The 27,056-nt window shown below is 41.1% G+C and overlaps 2 protein-coding genes and 1 long non-coding RNA gene across 3 annotated transcripts in view; 2 read left to right on the top strand and 1 right to left on the bottom strand.

The window, feature by feature from the left end:
* Positions 1-2,783, top strand: part of HGD (homogentisate 1,2-dioxygenase) — a 44,211-nt gene extending 41,428 nt beyond the window's left edge. The window contains exon 14 of the mRNA XM_043475016.1: positions 2,436-2,783. Coding sequence (XP_043330951.1) covers positions 2,436-2,585 — 150 coding nt within the window. The 3' untranslated portion in view covers positions 2,586-2,783. The remainder of the gene's footprint in view (positions 1-2,435) is intronic.
* Positions 2,784-18,293: 15,510 nt separating this feature from the next.
* NDUFB4 (NADH:ubiquinone oxidoreductase subunit B4) lies at positions 18,294-24,259 on the bottom strand. The gene is made up of 3 exons (XM_043475015.1): positions 23,952-24,259; positions 19,826-19,972; positions 18,294-18,412 (listed from the first exon to the last, which is right to left on the bottom strand). Exons 1-3 carry the CDS (start codon positions 24,129-24,131, stop codon positions 18,350-18,352), a joined length of 390 nt encoding a protein of 129 aa, XP_043330950.1. The 5' UTR covers positions 24,132-24,259; the 3' UTR covers positions 18,294-18,349.
* Positions 24,189-24,751, top strand: LOC122445596. The gene is made up of 2 exons (XR_006270566.1): positions 24,189-24,324; positions 24,544-24,751. It is a non-coding gene; the product is annotated as an uncharacterized LOC122445596 (long non-coding RNA).
* The last annotated feature ends 2,305 nt before the right edge of the window (positions 24,752-27,056 follow it).

The raw sequence follows: 27,056 nt of genomic DNA, 5'->3' as shown, positions 1-27,056 counted from the left end.
TCCCCAACCTTGTTGAGAGGAATGGCTATTTTTTTCCTCCAAAGTCACAGAGGAGAAGTCTGGAGAGGAGAGTGTCTGTCTGTATGTTCCCACCTGTGTATGCACACACCCTGTGTGTATACTAGATGCCTGATATGTTAGGATAAAAAGAGCTTTGTACTTGGAGTCAGGTCTAGGTTTGAATTCTAGCTCTTGGTTCCTGTGTGACCTTGAGGAATTTACATAACTTCTCTGTGCTTCGTTCTCTCCATCTGTAGAAAAGTTAGGGCATCCCGTGAAGCTGGTGGCTGTGATTTAACCCTGCTGACTGGGCCACACTGTTCAGACAAAAGGGGGGACATTATTAATACTGTGTCAGGAGTCTTCCCTCATCTGTATGTGGCCCTGTATATATAATCTATATATATATATTCTGTCTCAGAGTCCCTGCTTTTTGAAGTCATCCTCCAGGACCACAGCAGTAGGGTTTGCAGGATGTCACTTTTAGCTGGTTTCTCAAGCCCAGGAGGGTCAGGAAGCGTTTGCCTGACTATAGTCAGGGCTTGTGAGCAGCAGTTCTCTCATTTTCTTTTGCTCTCCTTTGGCAAGGGATGAAACTGATGAGATTTAAAAGCTATTTTGTATTCCTCCTGTGTCATGCTGTAAACAATGAAACTGAACACAATTGCAGTTGGCTGCGGTACTTGATTTCATTTTATTTTTGCATTCTTGGAGGTAGAATTTATGAACCACAAGGAGTAATTTTATGTAACATCATATGCAAACTTGCTTTACATTTTTAAACCAATGCCTTCAATGTTACCTGACTTTAAAATCAATAGCACAGACCGGCCTGACTCCATGCCCAGCTTGCAAACTACCTGAGCAGAGAGTTTATCTGCCCCTCTACCCAACACAACGCAGATTGCTTTCAGTCCCAACTCAAGGACCAGAGTCAATGAAGCTTATCTTCAGGGGCAGGGTGTGAGTCCCATCTGCCAGACCTCAGCTCTGTTTCCCCTTGCAAGGGCCTTTGCAGTTTCTGTAGAACACTTTCATCTCTGTGTGAGAGCTCTATGAGATATTCATCATCTTAAGCTACTACCTCCGAAAGTTCCTAGAGGTACACAGGCTAGCCCATAGTTACCACTTAGTAACCTTGAATGCCCAACCTGGCTTTGGATAATGTTACCAGGGAGCAGTGTTCTGCAACAGTGAAGCACGGGACAGGGCTGTTTTTATGAGGAACAAGACTTTGGGTCTCCCTCCCCTTTTCCCATTATGTAATTTGGATCCAGGCTCATCCACATGCCTTATCCTTATACTACTTTGGAATAAATTAACTTTATAATACTGCCTTCATAGCTCAGCTGGGATGGGGCTTTGTTAGTCCAGTCAGACAGGGAGTCTCCTAAGAAGCAGTTAGCAAAGAGACAACAATAATTATGTCCATAATAATGATCTTTATATCTGACTAGTGCTTTATAACATGTCCAACACCTCACATCAAGCTTGTCATGGAAAGTCAAACAGGGACCATCATCTCTATCATTATAGACAAAAAGAAGTTAATACATATTAGAATGTATGCCAGACATTAACAGGGGTTCTCTGAGTTGTGGCACAAAGAGAATTTTTATCTTCCTTTTGTCCATCTGTATTTTTAGAATTTCCAACAATATGAGTACATAAGAATTGTAGGGTTTTGTTTTTTTTAAAGCCATAATTGGTCAGAAAATCAGCAGTAGGTGAAGCTGGAATGTCAAGGATGCACAGGGCACTTGCATATGCTTTCTGTTGCAGACAAAACCTGCCTGAACATAAAAGGACACCCACCATTCAGAACCTTCTGGGACAGGGCTTTTAAAAGTGCAACAGCCATTCCTGCTCCCTTCTTCCTGCCTCCTCACTCTCTTTTCCTTCTTTCCCCTTCCCTAGCCTATCTCTTGGTCAGAGTCCTGCAAAAGAAAGGCTCAAATCCCAAATCTGCAACTTCTCATTACTACCATCTTAGACAGTCACTTCCCAGCTCTGAACCCTAGTTTCCTCATCTGTTAAATGGGAATTATGTTCTCTCTCACATGGACATAGCCACCATAATGGCCCCTGAAAAGAATAATCCCAGGACTCTCCCACCTCTGCCCTTGGATCTAGCAAATTTAGCTCCATGGTGCTACAAGAACAATGTGATGCTTATGTGCCCAACTCCAGTTTAGTAAGAATAAAACTTGAATGTCAGAGAAGCTGAGGGTTTCATACAAGCTATCACCCACTTGTAAGTAGCAGGACCAGAGTCAGAACCCAAGGCTTGAGTATTTTCTCCTTCCCATGCAAGCACATGTGATTTATTACTCAAAGAGTCTACCTACCCATACCTTCTCTCTTGACATCTGGTCAAATGTGTTTTATTATACACCTCACTTCCTCTTTCTTGTCTCCATCCCCATTCCCTACAGGCATTTATGTTTGAGTCTTCCCTAAATATGGCCGTCACCAAGTGGGGGCTGAAGACCTCTAACTGTCTGGATGAGAACTACTACAAATGCTGGGAACCTCTCAAGAGCCACTTCACCCCCAATTCCAGGAACCCTGCAGAAACTAATTGAGACTGGAGCATGATGCCATAGTTGAGAATGAATTTGTGTGATTGCCTTCAGAATCCCATGCCCTTGGGCAGTGTTTGGGGAGGGGGGTTGGTTAAAATGGAAACTCACTTTTTCATGGTCAAGGAACTTAATCATTTTTAGAAATGTAATAAGTTCTGTCAGCTTAATTACTCAATAAATACTTGCTGGTGTTCTGTGAAAGTGACAATTGGTCATAATCAGGCATTGACGAGGCAGGTGTGGGGTGAACGGGGATGGGAGTCCATGAGATTGGACCAGGTGATTAGGTTCTCCTGGAGTGAGAAGACGGGCAAAAGAACAGAAAGGAATGGGAAGTGGTGTTTGTCACTACTTTGTAGTTCGAACACATTTCCCTCACTTTGTTGCCATAGTAGCAGTTTTGATATGCTGCTACCAAATTTTTATTTAACATTGAGTAATGAGAGTCAGCTATGTGTTGGGGCCTAGGAACTAGGGTTGCCAGATAAAATAAGATATCCAGTTAAATGTGAATTTCAGATAAATCATGAATAATTTTTAGTATATGTCCTGTGCATTACTTGGATATACCTATACTAAAAATTATTTGTAGTTTATCTGAAATTCAAATTTAACTGATATGCCTCTATTTTTTTTTCCCCTCACTACACAGCATGTGGGATCTCAGTTCCCTGACCAGGGATCGAACCCTCGCCTCCTGCACTAGACAGACAGAGTCTTAACCACTGGACCCCAAAGGAAGTCCCACACCTGTGTTTTTATTTACTAAATTTGTCGATCCTATGATGATATGGAGGTCAAGAGATAAGCATGGTCATTGCCCTTACAGAGATTACATTATAGACAGGGAGACAAAATATGCAAACAAAATAATTGCAAATTGAGAAACATGCAAAGAAGAAAACAAGTAGGAACTGAGATGGGAATGATGGGTGGGAGGGGGACATCTTTCTTCAGGTCTTTGATGAAGTGACATTTAGCCAGACCTAAAGGATAAGACACCTAGGGCTTCCCTGGTGGCTCAGACAGTAAAGAATCCACCTGCAATGTGGGAGACCTGCGTTTGATCCCTGGGTCAGGAGGATCCCCTGGAGAAGGGAATGGCTACCCACTCCAGTATTCTTCCCTGGAGAATCCCGTTTTGCAAAGAGTCGGACAGAACTTAGCAACTAAGCACAATATACAGGTGCTTTGGGAACTGGGAAGGGATAGGAAAGAGCAAGTCATAGGAAAGGTAGGGTTGGTCTGGGGTGGGGTGGGGAAAAGGAGCATTCCAAGAAGAAGCCTTGTGAATTTAAGGAACTGAAAGGAGGGTGAGTGTGGGGAGCCCAGGACCAGGCCACCGCAATAGTCCAGGCAAAAGACACCATTGTCCTGGACTAATGAAGTGGCAGCAGGGACCGAGTGGATAAATCCATGAAAGCTTTGGACTAGACCTGAAAGAACTTGTTAGTGGACTGGATGTAAGGGGTGTGGGAAAGAGGAGTTGCAGATGGCGTGGGACTACTGTGGGTTTCTGGCAGCGGCATTTCTTGGACTCAAATGTTGAGGTATCTTAGTAGCTGATGTGCCTTCCCAAAGTTCCATACCACATTAGGACAGATTTATTAAAAATTAAACATTGTAAACTAATAAAACAGTTAATATTTTTAAATAAAAATTTTTAAAATTTTTATTTATTTGCCCAGCATATGGGATCTTAGTTCTCTGATCAGAGATTGAACCCATGCCCCCTGCATTGGAAGTGCAAAGTCTTAACCACTGGACCACCAGGGAAGTCCCTAGATAAATTTCTAAATTGACCACTACAGCAGGTTGCCAGTGACTCTCCTAGACCCCATCAGTGATCACCATCCTGTGTTGGCCAGCTGCTTCCAGTTGCCAGCAACACACTCACAATATTGCCTGAGGCCCAAACCAGAACAAAAGTTCTGAGGAGTGAATGGCCCTGCACACAGTCCTCAACCAACAGAGTGGAAATTAATGGATAAATTTGCCAGTTCTCTTGCTCCATACCTCTGAGGCTTGTGTTCAGCCAGGGTATTAAGCTTCACTGCCCAAAGTGGCAACTTCTGAAAAAACATCCATTAGTAGCTTCCTTCCCTCTTACCTACCCACTCCCCTGCAGTGCTTGCTGGAATATTCTCTAAAATAACCCCAAAGCAAGACAACCACTAAATGGTCCCAAATTCCGGGCCTTACATAATGAGCTCACTCTAGCAATGGCTCAGCAGTAAAGAAAGTGAAAGTTGAAGTCGCTCAGTTGTATCCGACTCTTTTCGATCCCATGGACTGTAGCCTACCACGCTCCTCCAGCCATGGGATTTTCCAGGCAAACGTACTGGAGTGGATTGCCATTTCCTTCTCCAGGGGATCTTCCCGACCCAGGGATCAGACCCGGGTCTTCCTCACTGTAGGCAGACACTTCACCATCTGAGCCACCAGGGAAGTCCTCAGCAGTAAAGAATCTGCCAGTAATGCAGGAGATGAAGGAGACTCAGATTAGATCCCTGAATCAGGAAGGTCCCCTGGAGAAGGAAATGGCAACCCACTCCAGTGTTCTTGCCTGAAGAATTCCACAGACAGAGGAGCCTGGCAGGATACAGTCCATGGGATCACGAGTCGGACACAACTTAGCAACTCAACAATAACCCTCCTCTTATACACAAACCTAGACTCTCACCTATTTTGGTTCACTCTGTTATCAGTGTGCTGGCAAAACCTTCCTAGAGCTAAAGAAACATTCTGGGTTTACATCCATTTAGCATCCAAGCTACACATCCAAGCATCATGTACTTTATCTCCCTGTTGCTGGCAGCAACTTGTCAGCAGGAGACAATATTTCACCCAGGCCAGGCTGTTCACACTAATTAAAAAAAAGATATAGTTTCCTTCTGTTGTGCTTCAGATCAGCTAGAAAGATCTGTATCATTTCCTTAATTCTCTACTCTTGAAGATATGTTTCTCTATTATTCTCCCAAGAAATAAACCATCTGTTTGCTTAGAAATTTAAAACTCTTCTTAAAAAGAAAAAAAAAAGCCACTCTGATTAGGTTTCCTCCAATGACAGGAGAGTTTTCTGCTAGGTATCCTTGACATCTTTATATATTTTCCTGTTAGAGAGAATGCCACAGAAGTCTCCCTTCTTTTTTTTTTTTTTTCTTTTTGGGAGACTTCTCACAGCCCAGGCTACTGGCAGTGGCTCTAGATAATGGTTCACAATAAGGGTGATTTTGTATCCCTCACCAAGACATCTGTCAAAGCCTAGAGACATTTTTTGTTGTCACAACTGGGGAGGGTGTTATTGGTATCTGTTAGGTAAAGGTTAGAGAAGCTGGCAAACATTCTACAATGCACAGGACAAAGAATTATCTGGTACTGAATGTCAATAGTGCCAAGGTTGAGGAACCCTGCAGTTGTTTGCATCTTCACCTGTGCATTGGAGCTCCTGGTAGTTTCTGAAACTCCAGGTGCCCAGGGTGTATCTCAGATCAATTAAATATATGGCAAAAGCCACTACAATATTGTAAAGTAATTAGCCTCCAACTAATAAAAATAAATGAAAAAAAAAAAAAGAAATACTGAGGGTGGAATCCAAATGAGAATTTTCTTGAAATCCCTCAGGTAATTCCAATGCGCAGGCAAGGCAGAGGGCCACTGTTCTATTAATGGAAACTATCTTAAAATCAGTATCCAAAACATTCTGTTTGCAATCTTTGATTCTGGTCCAAATCTGGGCTTCTTGGGTCTACAGAAAGGAGGTGAGAAAAGCTCCCAATGTTTCAGTGAACATACATTGAAATGGGATAGGATGGGGTATGTAACGAGCAACTACCCAGGAGGAGAAGCCACTATCAGGCAGTGGTGGGAAGGGCCACTGCCTGCCTCCACTTTGTTGACCAGATGGGGCACAGAGAGAGATGGAGGATGAGAGGGAAGGTGGGAAACCTAAGGCCTAGATGTAAACTATAAAAATTAGTGTGTAGTTTCTGTGTTGTAATTTTCTAGAGTGATGCAAGAGTTATCACTTCTGAGTTTGAAGGAAGTTCTGCCCTTCCAGAAAGATATTTTACTACTAAAATGGAAAAAAAAAAAAAGGCTTGAGAGCTGACATTTAAATTTCTTTGTTACATTTAGTAAACAGTTAGGCTTTAATTTGATAGAATCAACTTTATATAATTGTGTGACAATCTGAAGTATATCTAAAATTTATCCTTTTGTGAGTCAGTGTGGTACCTAATTAAGAGGGCAGATGCTGAAACCAGACTGCCTGGATTCAAATCCAGGCACAACTACTTGTTAGCTATGTGATCCTGAATGAGTTATTAACCTTTCTGAGCTTTTGTTTCCTCAGCTGTAAAATGTGGATAAAGATAATACTTACTTCATGAGGAATTCTGACTCTGGAATCCAGACTGTACTTATAGCTGAATGAGTTTGAGCAAGTGACTTAACCTGTGCCTCACTTTCCTCCTCTGAAAGAAGGAAATGATTAATTTCACAAGAATTTGGTAGGGGTTTAAATGAGACAATGGGCTTCCCTGGGGGCTCAGTGGTAAAGAATCCACCTGCCAATGCACCAGTTGAGAGTTCAATCCCTGGGCCAGTAAGATCCCCTGGAGAAGGAAATGGCAACCCACTCCAGAAATCTTGCCTGGGAAATACCATGGATAGAGAAGCCTGGTGGGCTACAGTCCATGGAGTCTCAAAAGAACTGGACACGACTCAGTGACTAACACAACACAAAATAAGACCATGCATTGAAAGCACTCACACTGCTTTTGGCACCTAGTAAATATGGTCAGATTTAGATATTATTGTTATTGTTGCTATTGTGATTCAGTGAATACTTATTAGTTTCTGCCTTAGAGAGGCCATTGTGTAGCCTACTGTAGGATATGCTGGAATGAGTAAGTCAAGGTCCTTGTCCCTAAATAACTAGCTTTTAGCTGTGGAGGAAGGTATGCACTCTTCTAGTGCAATAAGTAACAGAAGCCCGAAGTACAGAAAATTTAGAAGTACATATTGCCTTTTTCCATCATCTTTTAGGTCTGAATAAAACCATATTGAATTTTAATTTAAGATCTCAACAGTGCATATTAATAGCTCAATTAAAGTGAAAGCTCAGACAGAATCTAAAGTGCCTTTGATATAAGTAGTTCGCCTATGACTAACTATAGAGCTTTTTCTGGAGGAGTCTTGCCTAACCATGTGGGCCTTTGGACTCTAATTAGCCTACTCTAGGTTTTTTTTAAATCTAAAATTATATCAGAAGCTTTGACACAACCCACTATAGCACTATAACAGTGATACTTCACAAAAAAACCAAGTGTGTGCAATTCTATATAGTCGCTGGAAGAGAAATTTAGCAAATGGAGCAGTTTTGCTCATTCATGAGCATTTACTGTCCTTACTTTGGATTTTATAAATAAAATTAAAATCTGAACAATTATATTTTATAATAAAAAAAGGACATGGTATCAATTAAGAGTGCATTCAATTATACATGAAAATCTAACATTAGTTTAACAACTAAGACTTTATCTCATAAAAGAAGTCTGAGGTTGGCAGGTCAGGACAAAGACAATCATAACACGAGTTAGCTGGGAGCCAAGTTCATTCTGGTTTTCTGCTCTGCTATTCCTGAATATTTCATTCCATCCCCAAAGAAAGGCAATGCCAAAGAATGTTCAAAATACAGCACAATTGCACTCATCTCACATGCTAGCAAAGTAATGCTCAAAATTCTCCAAGCCAGGCTTCAACAGTACGTGAACCGTGAACTTCCGGATGTTCAAGCTGGATTTAGAAAAGGCAGATGAACCATAGATCAAATTGCCAACATCCGTTGGATCATTGAAAAAGCAAGAGAGTTCCAGAAAAACATCTACTTATGTTTTATTGACTATGTCAAAGCCTTTGACTGTGTGGATCACAACAAACTGTGGAAAACTCCTAAAGAGATGGGAATACCAGACCACCTTACCTGCCTCCTGAGAAGTCTGTATGCAGGTCAAGAAGCAACAGTTAGAACTGGACGTGGAGCAACAGGCTGGTTCCAAATCAAATAGTGGTGCTGGAGAAGACTCCTGAGAGTCCCTTGGACTGCAAGGAGATCAACAGTCAATCCTAAAGGAAATAAGTCCTGCATATTTATTGGAAGGACTGATGCTGAAGCTCCAATACTTTGGCCACATGATGCAAAGAACTGAATCATTGGAAAAGACCCTGATGCTGGGAAAGACTGAAGGCAGGAAGAGAAGGAAACAACAGAGGATGAGTTGGTTGGATGGCATCAGTGACTCGATGGACATGAGGCAACAAGCTCCAGGAGTTGGTGATGGAGGGGGAGTCCTGGTGTGCTGCAGTCCATGGGGTCACAAAGAGTCAGACACAACTGAGAGATTGAACTGAACTGAACTGAACTGATTCTTGGATATGTCTTAACTTCACCTCACTTCCATGTTCTAGGTCAGAGGAAGGGAGGAAAGCAAAAGGGTACCAGTACCATACTGTCTTGATGACTGTGGCTTTGTAGTAGATCCTGAAGTCAGGCAGGTTGATTCCTCCAGTTCCATTCTTCTTTCTCAAGACTGCTTTGGCTATTCAAGGTTTTTTGTATTTCCATACAAATTGTGAAATTATTTGTTCTAGTTCTGTGAAGAATACCGTTGGTAGCTTGATAGGGCTTGCATTGAATCTTTAAATGTAGATCAATGGAACAAAATAGAAAGCCCAGAGATAAATCCACATACCTACGGACACCTTATCTTCGACAAAGGAGGCAAGAATATACAATGGAAAAAAGACAACCTCTTTAACAAGTGGTGCTGGGAAAAATGGTCAACCACTTGTAAAAGAATGAAACTAGAACACTTTCTAACACCATACACAAAAATAAACTCAAAATGGATTAAAGATCTAAATATAAGACCAGAAACTATAAAACTCCTAGAGGAGAGCATAGGCAAAACACTCTCCGACATATATCACAGCAGGATCCTCTATGACCCACCTCCCAGAATATTGGAAATAAAAGCAAAAATAAACAAATAGGACCTAATTAAACTTAAAAGCTTTTGCACAACAAAGGAAACTATAAGCAAGGTGAAAAGACAGCCTTCAGAATGGGAGAAAATAATAGCAAATGAAGAAACAGACAAAGGATTAATCTCAAAAATATACAAGCAACTCCTGCAGCTCAATTCCAGAAAAATAAATGACCCAATCAAAAAATGGGCCAAAGAACTAAACAGACATTTCTCCAAAGAAGACATACAGATGGCTAACAAACACATGAAAAGATGCTCAACATCACTCATTATCAGAGAAATGCAAATCAAAACCACAATGAGGGTACCATTACACGCCAGTCAGAATGGATGCTATCCAAAAGTCTACAAGCAATAAATGCTGGAGAGGTGTGGAGAAAAGGGAACCCTCTTACACTGTTGGTGGGAATGCAAACTAGTACAGCCACTATGGAGAACAGTGTGGAGATTTCTTAAAAAACTGGAAATAGAACTGCCATATGACCCAGCCATCCCACTTCTGGGCATACACACTGAGGAAACCAGATCTGAAAGAGACACGTGCACCCCAATGGTCATCGCAGCACTGTTTATAATAGCCAGGACATGGAAGCAACCTAGATGCCCATCAGCAGATGAATGGATAAGGAAGCTGTGGTACATATACACCATGGAATATTACTCAGCCATTAAAAAGAATTCATTTGAATCAGTTCTAATGAGATGGATGAAACTGGAGCCCATTTTACAGAGTGAAGTAAGCCAGAAAGATAAAGACCAATACAGTATACTAATGCATATATATGGAATTTAAAAAGATGGTAATGATAACCCTATATGCAAAAAGAAAAAGAGACACAGATGTACAGCACAGACCTTTTAGACTCTTTGGGAGAAGGCGAGGGTGGGATGTTCTGAGAAATAGCATGAAACAAAGTATACTATCAAGGGTGAAACAGATCACCAGCCCAGGTTGGATGCATGAGACAAGTGTTCAGGGCTGGTGCACTGGGAAGACCCAGAGGGATGGGATGGAGAGGGAGGTGGGAGGGGGATCGGGATGGGGAACACATGTAAATCCATGGCTGATTCATGTCAATGTATGGCAAAAACCACTACAATATTGTAAAGTAATTAGCCTCCAACTAATAAAAATAAATGGAAAGAAAAATAAAGTATGAAGAGAAAAAAAAAAAAAGAAAGCAAAAGTGTAAAGGGACAGAAGGATTTCTCTTTGGGAAATGTCTTTTATTGAGGAAAGAAAGCCCTCCTTAGTAGATTTCTCTTATGTCTTAGGTTCAGAACTGGGCTACACATCCACCCTTAGACCAATCCAGATTCATCCCCTGGAGTGGGATCATGCCCACTTTCTCTGAGTTAAAGGGACTTCCACCAGCCTCGTAAATAAACCAGGGTTCTATTGGAAGAAAAGGAAGGAGAGTGAGTGTTGACAAGTAAGAGCTGGTGCCTGCCATGGATACCTTTTTATGGGAATTCAGCAAGAATAACATGAGAGGTATTGGTTTTGAATCGAATATTTTCATGTTCAAGCTCCAAGAAGAGATAAATCTTCTAATACTTGCTTTATACAGAAAAGTGCTCCAAATATCTGCCTGATTTCTCTCCAAATACATCCTTATTAAAAGTACTGAGATTTCCCAATACCCTCTCCCTTCAGTTATGCATCAGTTCAGTTCAGTCACTCAGTCATGTCCGACACTTTGCGACGCCATGAACCGCAGCACGCCAGGCCTCCCTGTCCATCACCAACTCCCGGAGTTTACCCTAACTCATGTCCATTGAGTCAGTGATGCCATCTCACCATCTCATCCTCTATTGTCCCCTTCTCCTCCTGCCTTCAGTCTCTCCCAACATCAGGGTCTTTTCAAATGAGTCAGCTCTTTGCATCAGGTGGCCAAAATATTGGAGTTTCAGCTTCAACATCAGTGCTTTCAATGAACACCCAGGACTCATTTCCTTTAGGATGGACTGGTTGGATCTCCTTGCGTCCAGGGGACTCTCAAGAGTCTTCTCCAACACCACAGTTCAAAAGCATCAATTCTTTGGCGCTCAGCTTTCTTTATAGTCCAACTCTCACATCCATACATGACTACTGGAAAAACCATAGCTTGACTAGATGGACCTTTGTTGACAATAGCCTGCCCCATTATCAACATCCCCCACCAGAGTGGTATGGTTGTTATAACTGATGAACCTATATTGACACATCATCACCGAAAGCCCATAGTTTACTTTAGGGTTCACTCTTGGCATTGTACAGTCTATGGGTTTGAACAAATGCATAATGACATATATCCATCTTTATAGTGTCCTACAGAGTAGTTTCACTGCCTTAAATGCTTTGCCTATTCTGCCTTCCCTTAGTTGCTTCCAGATTATGGCCATTACGAATTAAACATCTATAAACATCCATACGCAGGTTTCTGAGTAGGCTTAAGTTTTCAACTGTTTTTGCTAATGACAAGGAGTATGGTTGCTGGATCACATGGTAAAAATATGTTTAATTTTGTAGGAAACCAACAAACTGATGAACTGCTGAAGTGACTGTATCATTTTGCATTCCCATCAGTAATGAACAACAGTTTTTAAAGCAGGGTTCTTGAAGAACTGGACAAGTTGTTGCTCCTATCCAAACCTTTCCTATAGAGTTAGGCTGTGAGACTAGCAGATCTTTAACAATCCTTCCAGCTCTAACATTCTAAGTACCTGTGAATGTGCTAGAAAACCTAAGAAAATGCACATGGGGGTCCCTGATCTTGAAGGCACCATCTTTTAATCCCTCCAGGCTGGACTGGGTGTCTTTTCTCAGTATTGGGTGTCTCATAACATCTGTCTTTATCCCTTTCAAAGAATGGTTAAAAATTTCCCTCTGAAGTCAGGTTGCCCAGATTTCAGTTCTATCTTAGTCCTTATTAGCTAGAGGACTTGAGCAAATTATTTAACCTCTCAAAATCTCATGATGATGAGATTTAAGGTATCATTCTAGTGATGATTTTTAAGGTATGTTGGGAGATATGTAAAGCCCTTACTTTATCTTAGTGCCTGGAACACAAGTAAAAGTTTAATAAGTGTTGGCTGCTATAATTGTTCTCCATTGTGAATTCCTCTAAGAAGAAGCTGTATCTTCATACTAGTATCCTCAGTGCTTAGTAAATGACTGGAGCTCAATAAGTATTGATATATGATCAATGCAGAGGGGACTTGATGGTGAGTGTCCTACTAGAATTTAACAGGACACAGGTTCCTCCATCCCACTGCCTCCAGGAAACCAACCATCTTTAGAACCGGAAGGCCAACTCCTTCTCCTTGTGGTCTGGCATTTGTCTCTCCTCCTAAAGTCCCTGATGGGACCAAGCTGCTTCTGGACCACTCCTGCAGAGCATGATTTTGGAGCAGAAGCTGCCTGCACAGCTTCTAAGACATGGCACTGGGGTTACTGAAACCCTCCACCTCCATCTACCTTCATCCAAGCTACTCCATATAAAATACTACTCTTTGATACTGTCTCCATCTCACATAAAGAATAAAACCCTCTTTAGAAAACTTTCATTCATGTGAAACATATAACGTAAGTAGAAAAAAGTGTTTAACTGTGCAAATGTAGTTTCGTAAGTCCCGTCTCCCACCTTGTCCTCCTACCCACAATCGTCTATCAGATTGCAGTCCTTGAGTCCCTCCTGTGTTGATTTCTGGAGCAGCATTAGCCAAGTTGCCTGTTTCCCCCATCCCCAAGAATTTTCCAGAGCCTAATTATTAAATAAAAGGAATGATTTAAATGTGATTGGTGGTAAAGAATTGACCCTACAATGTTAAGGTGATAACTCCTTGTGATTATAGGAGAAATAAATTTGAACTCTAGTGCAAGTTTGCTCAAGAAATCTCATGTTGCACCAGCCATCTGTCTCCAGGGGTATTCAGAGATCAAGTGTCAGACTTTCAGCTTGACTTTAATCTTATAAATCCTGAAACTTGGCCATAAGATCGCTGAGTCTTCTAGGGATGATGGTCTCCAGGTGAAAGATACTGCTCAGTTCCCTCCAGGCCATAGTGGTTATCAGCAGAAGGGGCCATCTCTAGCTCAGCTAGAGAAATGGCATTAAACAAGGCAGCCAAGGAGGGAATTGTTGGATATATTACAATCATAGTGATAGGTACAAATGGATCCTATAATAGAAACATCATAAAATCCTATTTGTCCACACAAAGGTAGAAAGTGGCAATGAAAGCTTTGGAAATTCAGAATCTTTCAATGTATTTGTAGGCTTATATTTTTACTAATTTTAAAATGCTGTTCATATTTTTAAATCACACATTTGATCAAGACAGATTCTTTTTTAAATTTTATTTTTTTAATTGGAGGATTACTTTACAATATTGTGATGGTTTCTGCCATACATCAGCAAGAATCAGCCATAGGTATACATATGTCCCCTCCCTCTTAAACCTTCTTCCCACCTCCCTCTCCATTCTGCCCCTCTAAGTCATCACAGGCACCAGCTTCGGGTTCCCTGTGTCATACAGCAAATGTCCACTGGCTATCTATTTTGCATATTCTACAAAGTGAAGTAAATCAGAAAGACAGATTCTTGTTCAGAACTCTAATCTCTTCAAATACCCCATTAATGATCCTGAAGAATGTAGAGATAATCAATACCCTGTATTTTCCCCAAAGTTATGAGAAGACTGTGTGCCAGGAATGAGAAAAGAAAAATAAATCAGGGGCTGAACCCAATGGGATTTTGATCAGAGCATGAATAATCTTTTTCTTCAGGAAGGATCCATAATAAAGGGTAAAAAAAAAAAAAGAAAATAGTACTTAAACAAATGAGGCTGTTAGAGAAGCAATGTTGTTCCAGAGAGAAGAAGGGATGTCATACAAGGATAAGGAATTATTAAGAAAGCTGGCTCCTCATGCATGAGCATAAAGGGGAACTAATAGAGATAACATATTTAGAATCTTATAAAGCTTTGGACAGGTTCACATCTGAGTGAGCCATCCTGGGATTGGGAATGGGCTGCTTTATTCTGCACTGAGAACAATCTCAAAAATTGAAAACAATTTCTGGCCTAAAGTCTTACAACAGTCTGGTTCTGGTCATCCTCCAGCCTCTGTTACCCCAAGATGTTCCTCCAGGATCCAGAATGATCTTACAGGAGTGCAAATTCAATAAGCTTACTCCTGCTTAACACCTTCAAAGGCTTCCACTGCTTTAGAGCTGAACATACTACATGTTTGCTTTTTCAGTCTCCCTTGCAGCTAGAACTCACGCACATAACCTAAGCTCAGCCACTCCCATGCCCTGGATTCAGGAGCAAGTGATGGGAAAACACAATGGCCTTGAGGAACTTTTCCAGTGGCTGTACTTGTAACAAACTTGAGTTCTTGGGCTAACAGAGGCAGCTTACCTGTACGAGCGTCTACGCCCAGTGCTCAGGGCTAGTGGCATCAGTCACATATGGCAGCACTGAATGTTCACATAAGGTGACAACTCCTGAGTGTGATTTGGGGCAGTTTATAATGATAAGAACACATTGTTGAGTATTCTCAATGTTAAAAAATTGTTTAAAAAATTCTGCCTATGTCTTTCTGGATCCTGCCTTCTTAATTATTCATTATTGGTTGTGCTAGGTCTTCCTTCCTGTGCATGCAGGCTTTCTCTAGGTGTGGTGATCGGGGGCTACCCTTCTTGGCAGTGCGTTGAGGTGGCTTCCCTTGTCGCGGAACACAGGCTCTAGACACAAAGGCTCAGATTGAGGCCTGTGAGCTTAGCTGCTCCACAGCACATGGGAATCTTCCTGGACCAGGGATTGAACCTGTATCCCCCGCATTGTCAGGCAGATTCTTATCCACTGTACCACCAGGGAAGTCCTACTGTAAATGTTTTTCCTGTAACTAAGGTGTATTAGAATAACTCTCACAGGAAAAAAAGATTGGTATAATTGAGGATTCATATCATCACCTGTCTAAATCTGAAATCACTAAGAAGACATTTTACATCAGAAAAATTTGGCAGTGGATCTGAGCAAGCAAATAACAAAATAAACATAAGTGGACAAAAACATATGAAGTTATATTATACTTCAATATTATGGGCTCCCCTGGTGACTCAGACGGTAAAGATTGCCTGGATCATGGGAGACCCAGGTTTGATCACTGGGTCAGGAAGATCCCCTAGAGAAGGAAACGGCAATACCCTCCAGTATTCTTGCCTGGAGAATTCCATGGACAGAGATATGAAGTTATATTTAATAAATGAAATGCAAACTAAAATATTTTCATTAATTAGGTTTAAAATAATAGTTTTAAACTCAGAGTTTAATAGTTATAATAATAGTTAATACTCACCAAGACCTGAATGTGTGCCACTGTTCTAAATGTTTTATAATAACTCATACAATGAGTTTAATAAAAAATGTTTTACTAGTTTATCCATTTTAAAGATAAGGAAACAGAATTTAAATATATTCCAGGTCACTTAACCAGTAAGTGGCAGAGCAGGGATATAAAGCTAAGGAGGTCAGGGGTAAGACTGAAAGTTCCAAACAGCCAGCCCCCATGCTTAGGTGTGGTTCAAAAGTCACCTTATTAACATAAGACACCTTTTTCTGTTATCTCACTTAGGAAATCCCAAGGGTTTTAGAAGTTCTGTGCCAGAAACAAAGACTGAATACATACTTATTATAAATCATAGAACTAATGTTAACAGGATTTCACTTTAATTTGAAGTCATCACTAACTCCTGGCCACCTGGGGTTTCTTGTACTTCCGAAGCTGTAGATAAGAGAAAAAAAAAAAGGCTATTTATACTGGCAGCACTAAATGACCTTGATTACAAGGAACTAGGGTTGCCGTTACACAATGGGGGCAGACAGGGATACCCCTGACTCCCAAGGGATTCACTGGCTCATTTTCATGCTTCCATGCTCCGTGAGAAGTATAAACAGGCAGCTGCTGCATCAAAGGCCTGATGATGCTAGAGTAACTAAGGTTCTGGCCTTTGTAAATGAAAATCCTAGTAAGCAACCTAGATCTGCTAAAGTGATGGCCAAGGGAAGGAAAATCTAGAGAGCATGGTGAGGGGAAATGATGATTATCAGCTAGGGCCTCAACCAGTCTCAACTGTGGACAGCAACTTGCTCCACTAGCCCTCCTGTGACACTGTACCTAACCCCCACCCCCCCAAATGACAGATTCAGTGTGTGCACAGAGGCAAGCTGTTCGAAGAGTGGATGAGGAAATCCTATGCCTCTTGTGCCTACTTCAATTCTGCTTGACCCATCTTTTTACTCCAATTGCTGCTGCAACTCTAAGTTGCCTGCAGGTGTGACTTCACCTCAGCTTCACAGCATGTCACCTGCTTTCTGCCCTAACCTTCCTTCATTCTCCATGAGATGCCTATAAGAACCCAGTCAGCCCATCTGAGGCTTGCCCACACCTGGCAGTACAAGAGAATTAACTGCATGAGACAACTCTGGACCAAGAGAGGAGTGGTATATATTCACTTTTTCAAGTCTGAGGAAAAGTTGTGTGTCCATTCCACAGTGCTCCTCAGAAAGCCCCTATAAGAATTAAGCCCGTTACCCTCAGGCCAAGAGCACACAGTTGATGGGTTTTCCCTCAGTCCCTGTTTCACTCTTAGCAGTCTGCCCCTTGTTCTTTCAGATCACTTCCTAACATAAAAAATCTGTACAAGCTTTTCTCTTGGGCTCTGCATTTTGGGGGTACACCAGGTTCATGTAAGGATCAAATGAGAGAATAGTTGTAAATATGCTTTGAAGCTAAAACAAAAATACTCATGTAAGCCAGCCCCATAGAGCATGCTGTTCCCCCTACAACATTTGATTTTACTTTGTTCTCAGATCAAATTGTTATCCCTTGTTTCAAGACTGAACTACAAAGCATGGGGCAACTTTTACTGAGCAATACTCTGTTACTTCATTTTCATCTTATGAGGTAGTAGACATTACTATCTCCATGCCATGGATGAGGATGTGGAGGCCTGGTATTCCAAATGCTAAGCTCAAGCTAAGATTCTAGCCCAGATCTGACTTCCAAAGACCATGCTCTGTATCTTTTTACTTCTGTTCTTCAGCATGTCCTCCACCCTCCCTGTCTTCTCCCCAACAGTGGTCCCCAATCTAGCCATACCCAACACACCTCACCCTTTTGTGCTCCTGTGTTGCTCTGTCAGCCCCTGTGATCTTCAGGGCCGAGATCAAATGCCATCTTCCTAGACAGAACTGCTTCTTCATCAGCTTGCCTACATCACTTTCCTGAATCACTATCTTTTTTTTTTTAAACCACAAGGTTGTTAACTGTTCTGCTGCATTTATGACTGGGGCTGGAGCCAGACAACAGCTTAGGTCTTAAATAGTTCTAGATGCATAATAAGCCCTCATATAATAACTGTTGAATAAACACTTGTCAGTGTGTGTACTCCTAAAGCACAGGGCCTAAGTTTGTCCTACTGACTGCTATACTCTCAGCACGTAGCACAATGCCTGGTTTATAGCAGACACTCATTTGCTAAATGACTGAATGAATGAACATGAATCTGTTTCTTCATTAAACTGTGAATTCTTACAAAGTGGGATTCTACAATGTTCAGCAAATGTTTGCTTATTCCAAGTAATATTAAGAAAGAAAAACTATTTATTTAATGATTAATTGATTTATTTAAACAATAGTACATATAGACATCATTGTCAGACTTAATATGAGATGCTAAGTGTTCGATCCAATTTTCCTTCCTGGATAAGTTTTTCTTTCCTATCCTGCACAAACAGAAAAAAAAAAAAGTACATTAAAAACAATGCATCCTGGCACAATTCATGGTATAACTCTGAAAAACAAGAAGAAACACTCCCAACCTAATTCCAATCTCTCATTGTCTAACATCTGCACAGTATGACTGAGGAAGCAATAATCTGAAGAAATAAAGGGATAGTAAGAAAACACTCCTATTGAAAAATATCTATATTACCCCCACCAAATAGCATACACTGAAAGCAAAAGGCATATACCTTCTGGTAAGTGTGGCCTACCTTTCTGTTAAGCAGTAATTTATCAGATAATGCAAATATATACACTCTTAACAGGACAGTGGATTGACCAGTTTAAGGCAGAGCTATTAACACATTGGTGGGCTCCAGTGTAGATGGCAACACGAGGCCTGCGGGCTCGGGTTGGGGATCTAGTATCAGACTGGTCTAGTGTCAAAGATAAGCTTGGCTTTCTATGCAATCAAATACCCAGGCCTCTGATGTCAGTGATCCCCACCACAGGCTGCTTCTGCTACCCTACTGTTGGAATATCAATGTTTTAACATTAACTCACACGATATGACCTATATAACCGAAATTCATGCAGAGCAGACAGGGAACATACAAAGTGATACATGTATTCTGCTAATATGTAACCCAATAAATATCTCTTTAAAAACAACATCTAAAGGTTAATCAGAATGGAAAATCTTAACTTCTGCACATCTAATGAGAAAAAAGCAATTAACTTTTAAAGTTATTTCTGTATCCTCTTGCTTAATATACACAGGTGGTGCAGTGGTAAAGAATCTGCCCACCAATGCCAGAGACACAAGAGACATAGGTTCGTTCAATCCCTGGGTCAGGAAGATCCCCTGGAGAAGGAAATAGCAACCCACTCCAGTATTCTTGCCTGAAAAATTCCATGAACAGAGGTGCTTGGTGGGTTACAGTCCATGGAGTTGCAAAGAGTTAGACACAACTGAGTGCACACGCACGAACACACACACACAACTTCCTTACCTCATCTAGAATACACCTGGAAAACTCTTCCATGAGCTAAGTTCAAGTCTTAGATATTTAAAGGGACCAATTCATTATTTTAAATTCTAGATATTTAAAGGGACCAATTCATTATTTTAAATTCTAGAGCCACTAATATTAAATTTGAAAGACCAAGAAACTGTGGTTTTTAAGAGGGAATATTTCTACATGAGTTGAAATGATAGAGCAATAAAACTAAACATGTAAATGAAACTTCCGGTTTTTAATTCAGCTGGAAAGGGATGAAGGTAGGAGAGGATAAAGGAAAGGTAAGGAGGAAGAGTAGAAAGCCAAGAAGGGAATTATCGAGTGAGAGACAGCTGCAGCCAGCACAGCAGGAACCTATCACACAGTCACCAAATACAAGGTCCAAGTACTTACTCTGTCAGTTTTGAAAACATAATACCAGAAGACGAGGGGCCCAATTCCAAACAGAGCTCCTAAGAGGGAGGTCTTGGTATTGGGTCTGAAATTGGGGTAGATATTTGCTGATCTTGCGTAGGTCCAACGAACCAAGGCAGGATCTTCCTAAAATGAATGAAAACAAAAGATACAGGAAATGAAGTTCTACACTGAGAAGCAATCTCATCAGGACTTTTGTTCTGGAGCAGAGGAGACACCCTTTCTTCTCTCCTACAGTTAAGGGTATATCCCAAATATTCCTACATAGCTTCAGAGACGATCACACATTTCTAGCATTTGTTGACTAATTTCCTGATGATCCTGTTCAGAATTTAAAAACTCATATTATCCTTCAGCTTTCTATTGATTTAAGAATCCTAATCATTTTAAGCAGTCAGAGAAGGCACTTTTTTTTTTAATTCCTTTTTTTTCTGTTTTTTTCTGGATTGTTTTTGGCTTCACTGCCTTTCTTGAAGTATGACCAACAGAACCACACAGTATTTCTAATGAAGACAAACAGATTTCATATGCTCTATCATACTGTCAACTTTGTTTCTAGGACCCTTTCTAATGCTACACCCATGCCAGTCTCTCCAGGCTACAAATAAACTGCAGGAAGGATGAAGACTGAGGTAGGCTAACTCTGAACTTAAAAGTTTTTTGAGCTGCCTTGGCTGGTATTTCTAAGTGCAAAATTATTACATTTCACACTATTAAAATAGTTTTTCAAAAGGATAAAGTTGTTAAAGAAAAATAATCAGATCGTCTCGGTTAAAAAAAGTAGTTGTGATGTGAGGGCTTAGTTAACTGGCAGCATGTGGGTTCTTAGTTCCCCAACCAGGGAACAAACCCAGGTGCCCTGTGTTGGAAGGTGGATTCTTTACCACTGTACCACAAGGGAAGTCTCCCAAGGTGACATTTTAAATGAAACTGTTTGCAGAGACAGTAAAGAAGGTGAAGACACAAGATACAGGTTCAATGGGACATGTGAGCTCTATACCTGAAAGGACAAAACATCTATCTATTCTTATATCTATCCCTTCCAGGGCACACACCAGCTTGGCTTTTCTCCTAACTCTCTGGCTATTCCCTTAGTCTCTTTCACTCACTTCCTACTTCTCTCTCCAATCTCTTAAGGGTGAACCTCAGACCTGTGGGTCTTTCCTATCTACATTCACTCCCTTGATAATCTCTAGTCACATAGCTTTAAATATCCACCTATAGGCAATTCAGTTCAGTCACTCAGTCGTGTCCGACTCTTTGTGACCCCATGGCCTGTAGCCTACCATGCTCCTCCGTCCACGGAATTTTCCAGGCAAGAGTACTGGAGAGGGTTGCCATTTCCCTCTCCAGGGGATCTTCCTGGCCCAGGGATCGAACCCGGGTCTCCCGCACTGTAGGCAGATGCTTTACCATCTGTGCCACCAGGGAAGTTTAACCGGCCAATGTGATACCAAATGTGATGTATCCCAAACCGATTTCCCAACATGCCATTCCACCTCCATCCCTGATCCTTTCACACTCTTCTCTATCTTGGCAAACTGCAACTTCATTCTTCACTTCAGTCAAAAATCTGAGTTATCCTTGAGCCCTCTCCTTCTCTTACACCACATATCCAATCTACCAGCTAACCTGGCTGGCTCTGCTTTCAATACATGACCAGAATGGATCATGTCTTACTAACTTCACTGCCATCACCCTTGCAGCCACCATCAACTAAGAAATTAGAATACTGCAAAAAGGTCCTAGTCTCCCTGCTCCTGCTTTTGCTCACCCATAGTCTCTTTTCAACTAAGCAGCAGAGATGTTAAAATATAAGTTCTGATTATGGGACATCCGACTCAGAAAAGTCCTTTCAGTGACCTATGAGACCTGGTGTGATCTAGTTCTAGGTACCTTTTCAATCACATCTCTTCCTACTCTGCCCTCACCTTTCTCTATGTTAATCAATCACAACAGTCTCTTCAGTATTTGGGAGATTAACGAGGCACACTCCTGTTGCAGGACCCCTGTACTTGCTGTCCCCTCTACTAGAATGCTACCTTCCCAGAGAGCTAAGTGGTTAGCTCCCTCACCTCAGTTTTCTGAAATCTTCAATGTTACCTTCTAAGCGAGGCCTTTCCTGAGCCTTTCTAAAATTATAGCTGCTCTCTGTCCCTTCTACATACACACACCCCCTAATCCCCCCTTCCTTGCTCTATTTTTCTTCTCATCACTTACCATTACCTAACATGCTAAACAATTTAATTTTTAAACTTGTCTTCCCTCTGGAAACAAAGCTTTATGAGGACAGGAGTCTTTGCCTGTTTGTTCTCCACTCCAGCCTGTTTGTCACTCCAGTATCTATAAGAGGGCCTGGCATGTAACAGACTCTAAGCAATTACTTATTTACTAAATAAATCATTCTTAAAAGATTAGGCAAAGAATTTCCATGTACTGCTCAATATATAATAGTCAGGCATTCATTTATTTAGGGGCTTCACAGGTGGCACAGTGGTAAAGAATCTGCCTGCCAAGGCAGGAAACACAAGAGACATGGGTTCGATCCCCAGGTTGAGAAGATTCCCTAGAGTAGAAAAGGGCAACCCACTCCAATATTCTTGCCTGGAGAATTCCATGGACAGAGGAGCTTGGCGGGCAGGCTACAGTCCATGGGGATGCAGAGTGGGATATGACTGAGCATGCATGCATTTACTTAACAACCAACAAGGCTGGTATAAAACCTGTTTTACATGGCAAAACTATAACTGCTCTGGGTCACAGGACTGAAAAAGAGAAAATCTGTAATTTAAATCTCAACTCTGTCTGACTCAAAGACTCTTTCTTTGAGTCTTTGAGAAAGACTTTGAGAGAGACTGACTCTTTTTTTAAAAAACTACATCTTACTATCTAGCATACCAAACCCAATCGTGTGAGTATGTATATAACGAATGTCTCTCTCCACACCTTCTTCCAAGTGAAGGAGGTTCTGGCTGGAGACAATATAGCCAAACATAAGAAGATGCTTTGGGTTACACAGACTATAGTTCAAACTCTGCTCTATCACTTGCTAGTTGATATCACTTTATGACATACTTGTCCTTCCCATCTGTAAAATGGGGACAGTAATAGAGCTTAACTCTTTCAATAGCTGTGATATCTGAATATCATTCAGAAAGAGTTTCAATAGTGCCTGGCACACTGTAAATTCCCTTCAATCCTCATAAGTTCCTAAAATTCCTACAGAATACCAATGTAATTGTTGGGAAAAGTCTATTTTTAAAAAATATCATACATCATATTTAAACAGCTCTTGTACAAAAATTATCTAAAAGCATGCTTCTTAAATAATAATACCTTTCAGTTTACTGGGCATGTATTATGTGTCAAGAGTGTTATACAGACTATCTCATTTAACCTCACAAGTATCTATAAAGAATGTACTAATATTTCCATAAATGAAAACTATAAAACTAAGTTTCAGAAGGGTCAGGGATATTGTACAAAGTCATATAGTTTGCCAGTACTTAGAGCCTTGGCGTTTGACTCCAAAGCGCAGAGCTGCAGTAAGCAGTAGCCTGTTTGGGTCTTTAAAAGATAACAAACTGAAAAATCACTATATTCCCATCAGGAGAGAGCAGTATTGACTTAACTGTGACTGAAAAGTAGAAAACAGCTTAAAAAAAAAAAAATACACCCCTTTCCCCCTGACGTTTTCTGAACACAAGCCAGGCACTGTGCCTGCCGGTCACTTGCCTTATCTCGTTTAATCCTCCTAAGAGCCTCATAAGATAGGAAGTACCATATTATCCCCATTTTTCTGACAGGAAAACCGAGGCTAAGCCGCATGGTTCAACACCTGTTTCAAGATCATTCACGCGGGAAGTGATCAAGCCGAGACTCAAACCCAGCCAGGTTTGAATCCAGAACCTGTCCTCTTTACACCAAATATTCTGCCCAAGGTCAAAGGACTAATGAACCGGCCTGCTCTCTGGGCCTGGAAGAGGACCTGTGTCTAATGGTGACCACCCCGCTGCCCGGTCCCCCTGCAGGTCTGGGCTGAGCAATCAGACGGGACTATCCTGACTCTGGCCCCTATAATTCCACCCACTGACCCCTCACTCACGATAACCCCTCGGCGACTAGGGTCGTTGTACTGAAGCTGGTATTCCCGTTTAAGCCGGGATCTTATGGCCAACCGCTCGGCTTGTGCTTTCCGGGTTTCAGAAGATATGTCGTATTCAGCTGGGTCGAGGGTAGTAGGTAAGCTGGCCAAGAGCGACGGCTTGTACTTGGGGAACGACATCTTGACGACCCGGCGCAAAACTGCGCTTGCGCGACTCCAAGGCCCGCCCTCTTCAGTCTGACCTTCGTCCCGAGGAAGTGCGCCTGCGCGTTAGCCAGAGGTTGAAGATGGCGTTCAAGTTCTGCTAGCTTCTTTCCTCAACCTTCCCTCCTGACTGTCCTGGCCCTCTAGTGGCGATCTGCGCTTGCGCAAGGTACTTTGCTCGCCTTCCCCCGCCTCTGTTTCACTCGTGTGTGTGTGTGTGCGTGTGCGTGTAGTCGCTCAGTCGTATCCGACTCTTTGCGACCCTGTGAACTGTAGCCCACCAAGCTCCTCTGTCCATGGGATTCTCCAGGCGAGAATACTGGAGTGGGTTGCCATTTCCTTCCCTCCCCTACTCCCCTCCAAATCTGTCTTTTTTGCTCATTCCTAGCAGCCTTATCTCTACTGTCAAACAGAGCTGATTATGTGAAGTTCAGCTGACAGAAACGGAACTGACTGCGATTCATCTCTGTGACCTGGGACAAGTCACTTAAGTTCTCGGAGTATCCTCTTGCTTACCCTGGAGATAATGACCCTTATTCTTTCTACCTAGCAAAATTGTTGTGAGGATTAAAATAAAACAATGAATAGAATGCCAACACACTTTGCGAAACTCAATTTTTATCCAAGAAAAAGAAAATAATCTTTTCTGTACGTTGCCACGTTAGATCCGTACAACATAAGCAGAAGAGTGTTTTTCATTGGCATAGAATAATGTCTAATAGAATGATGTTAGTAACATTCCCTTCCTGACTATAGGTCAGAAAAAAAAAGAGGGGGTCGGGTTATTGAATAGACCTCTGGAAGACACAATATCTTAGTTAAAATATTAAAGCCTCAAAAAAAATTACTAAAGCCTCTTAGGTAAAATTCCTAGCAGTCTTAAGGGGCCAAGAACAACATTTCACAGAGGTATGAAAATAAGTATCGGGGCGTTGTATCTTGCTGTGAAAGATGATTTGGGGAAGAAAGAAGGGTAACCTAAAAGGAAAAGTTCTCCATCCCTACTGTCCTTCTCTTTCCCCCACTATCACCAAAAAAAAAAAAAAAAAGGCAACTTCAAGTTGTATGGCAGGGTCTTTGGGTACTAATGATATACTCCTTTGGGGAAGACAGGTGAACAATATTTCCATAACTCAGGCAGGGAAAGCTGGATCAGCTTGGGTGAAACATATGGGGACATGTAGGTATGGTTAAGAAATGGTTGCTAAGCAGAGAAGGGATCTAGAAAGTGCTGGCACTTTAAGTGATGAGGAGCAGCACTACTGTCAAATTTATTCAACATTTTAATACTGTTTTAAAATATTTATTAAACACTCATTGCATGAAGCACACTGCACACTAGTCAGTCAATCTTCCAGGCTCAGCGAAGGGAACGCAGAAGTGAAGGATGAGATGTTTGTCTCTGAGGAGCTGACAATCAGTCGGTACAGAAAGAACAGACAGAATATGATCATATTTGGTAAGCAGTTTAATGTCCAAATGAATATGGAGCAAAATGGGTTCAGGAGAATGCAGGCTGAGGGAATATAGAAAAAATGAAGCTTGAGACAAATCGCTCATACTCGATTTTAAAGGAGCAGGGGGAAAGTTCCATTTTTCTAAAGTGTTTAAACAGATTAAGAAAATAAAAGCAATATGAAAAGAAGGGACAGGTTGGAAATTCTAAAGGCTGTGTTGATAGCTTCGAAAACCTTTGTTAATAGATTAGACCCTGAAGAAAGAAGGACATGTAGAAAAAAGAAAAGAAAGAAGAAAGAAGTACAGTGAGTACAAACTAACTGACAAAGTTTTTTTAAAAGACTTTTTAAGGTTAAGAGAGGAGGAGAGAGAGACAGAATAAATTTCATCGTTTCATTTGGATGAGTTAAGGGGGTTATCTCTACATTTGCTTGATTACCATAAGGATCCCTTTAGATGATTGTTAAAAATATGAAGTCCTAGGTTTTGTTCTGCTCTTGTACACTTAAATTGGTCTGGCAGTTGAAATTTTTACAACTTTCTGAGGAGATTCTTACAATATTGTGTGTTTGAGGAACACAGAGATAAATACAAGAGGCCTTCCTTTTCCCAGAAATGGCCATCTTAGAATGAATCTATTTATATTGGAGACATAGATTCTATAGTGAAAGGAAAAAACTTGATTGGGATTTTATCATGAAGCAATGCAACCAGTAAATTATGAAACTGAATTTATCTTGTATTTATCACATTTTATTTTCCAACTGTGTGCTAATTCTGATAAATGAAGTGTTAATTTGTGGGGACATTATTTTTCTGTACCTTATTATTCTTCATTGCATTTGGGTTTTTTGTAGTAGGGTCAAATTTGCCAAAATGTTGGAGGGCTTTGTCCAGTTTTCCCAACACTCTCTCTTCATTCTTTGAATCCAAATTACTTCCTTTTGAAGCACTGATGTCATCATCATTCTTATTGATTTTTCTTGTTTTCATTTGTTACCTGATACAGCTCTAAGATCCTCCTGTGTTAGTGACTTTGCATGTGGATCTAGCAGTTCATCAACATCACTTTCATCAGTTTCATAAAATTCCACATCTTTTGTAAGATTTGCAATAGATTTCTATTGCATTTGAGGACTCGATATTTTCAAAGGGATGACCAAGACTTTGATGGGGTAGATGTAGGCACTAGGGTTAGCAAATGGAATAATTTCAGTGAGTAACAATTTCACAGGTGGTCATATCATCAATGGAAATTTTATGTTTTGAAAATTTTTACTTCTCTAAGAAATCTCCTAATAGAATTTATCAGAATTTATTACAACATGGATTACAGGGACCAAGTACATGTGTCTGTACTTGGTCAGAGAGAGTGGATGAAGTGGTAAAGTATAGAAGGAGAGAAGTACATGTGTGCAGGGGTGGTCAAGCTATATAAATGGG

Source organism: Cervus canadensis, chromosome 7 (assembly GCF_019320065.1).
Source record: "Cervus canadensis isolate Bull #8, Minnesota chromosome 7, ASM1932006v1, whole genome shotgun sequence".
NCBI classification, from domain to species: Eukaryota; Metazoa; Chordata; class Mammalia; order Artiodactyla; family Cervidae; genus Cervus; species Cervus canadensis.
This window is presented reverse-complemented; position numbering and strand designations above follow the sequence as displayed.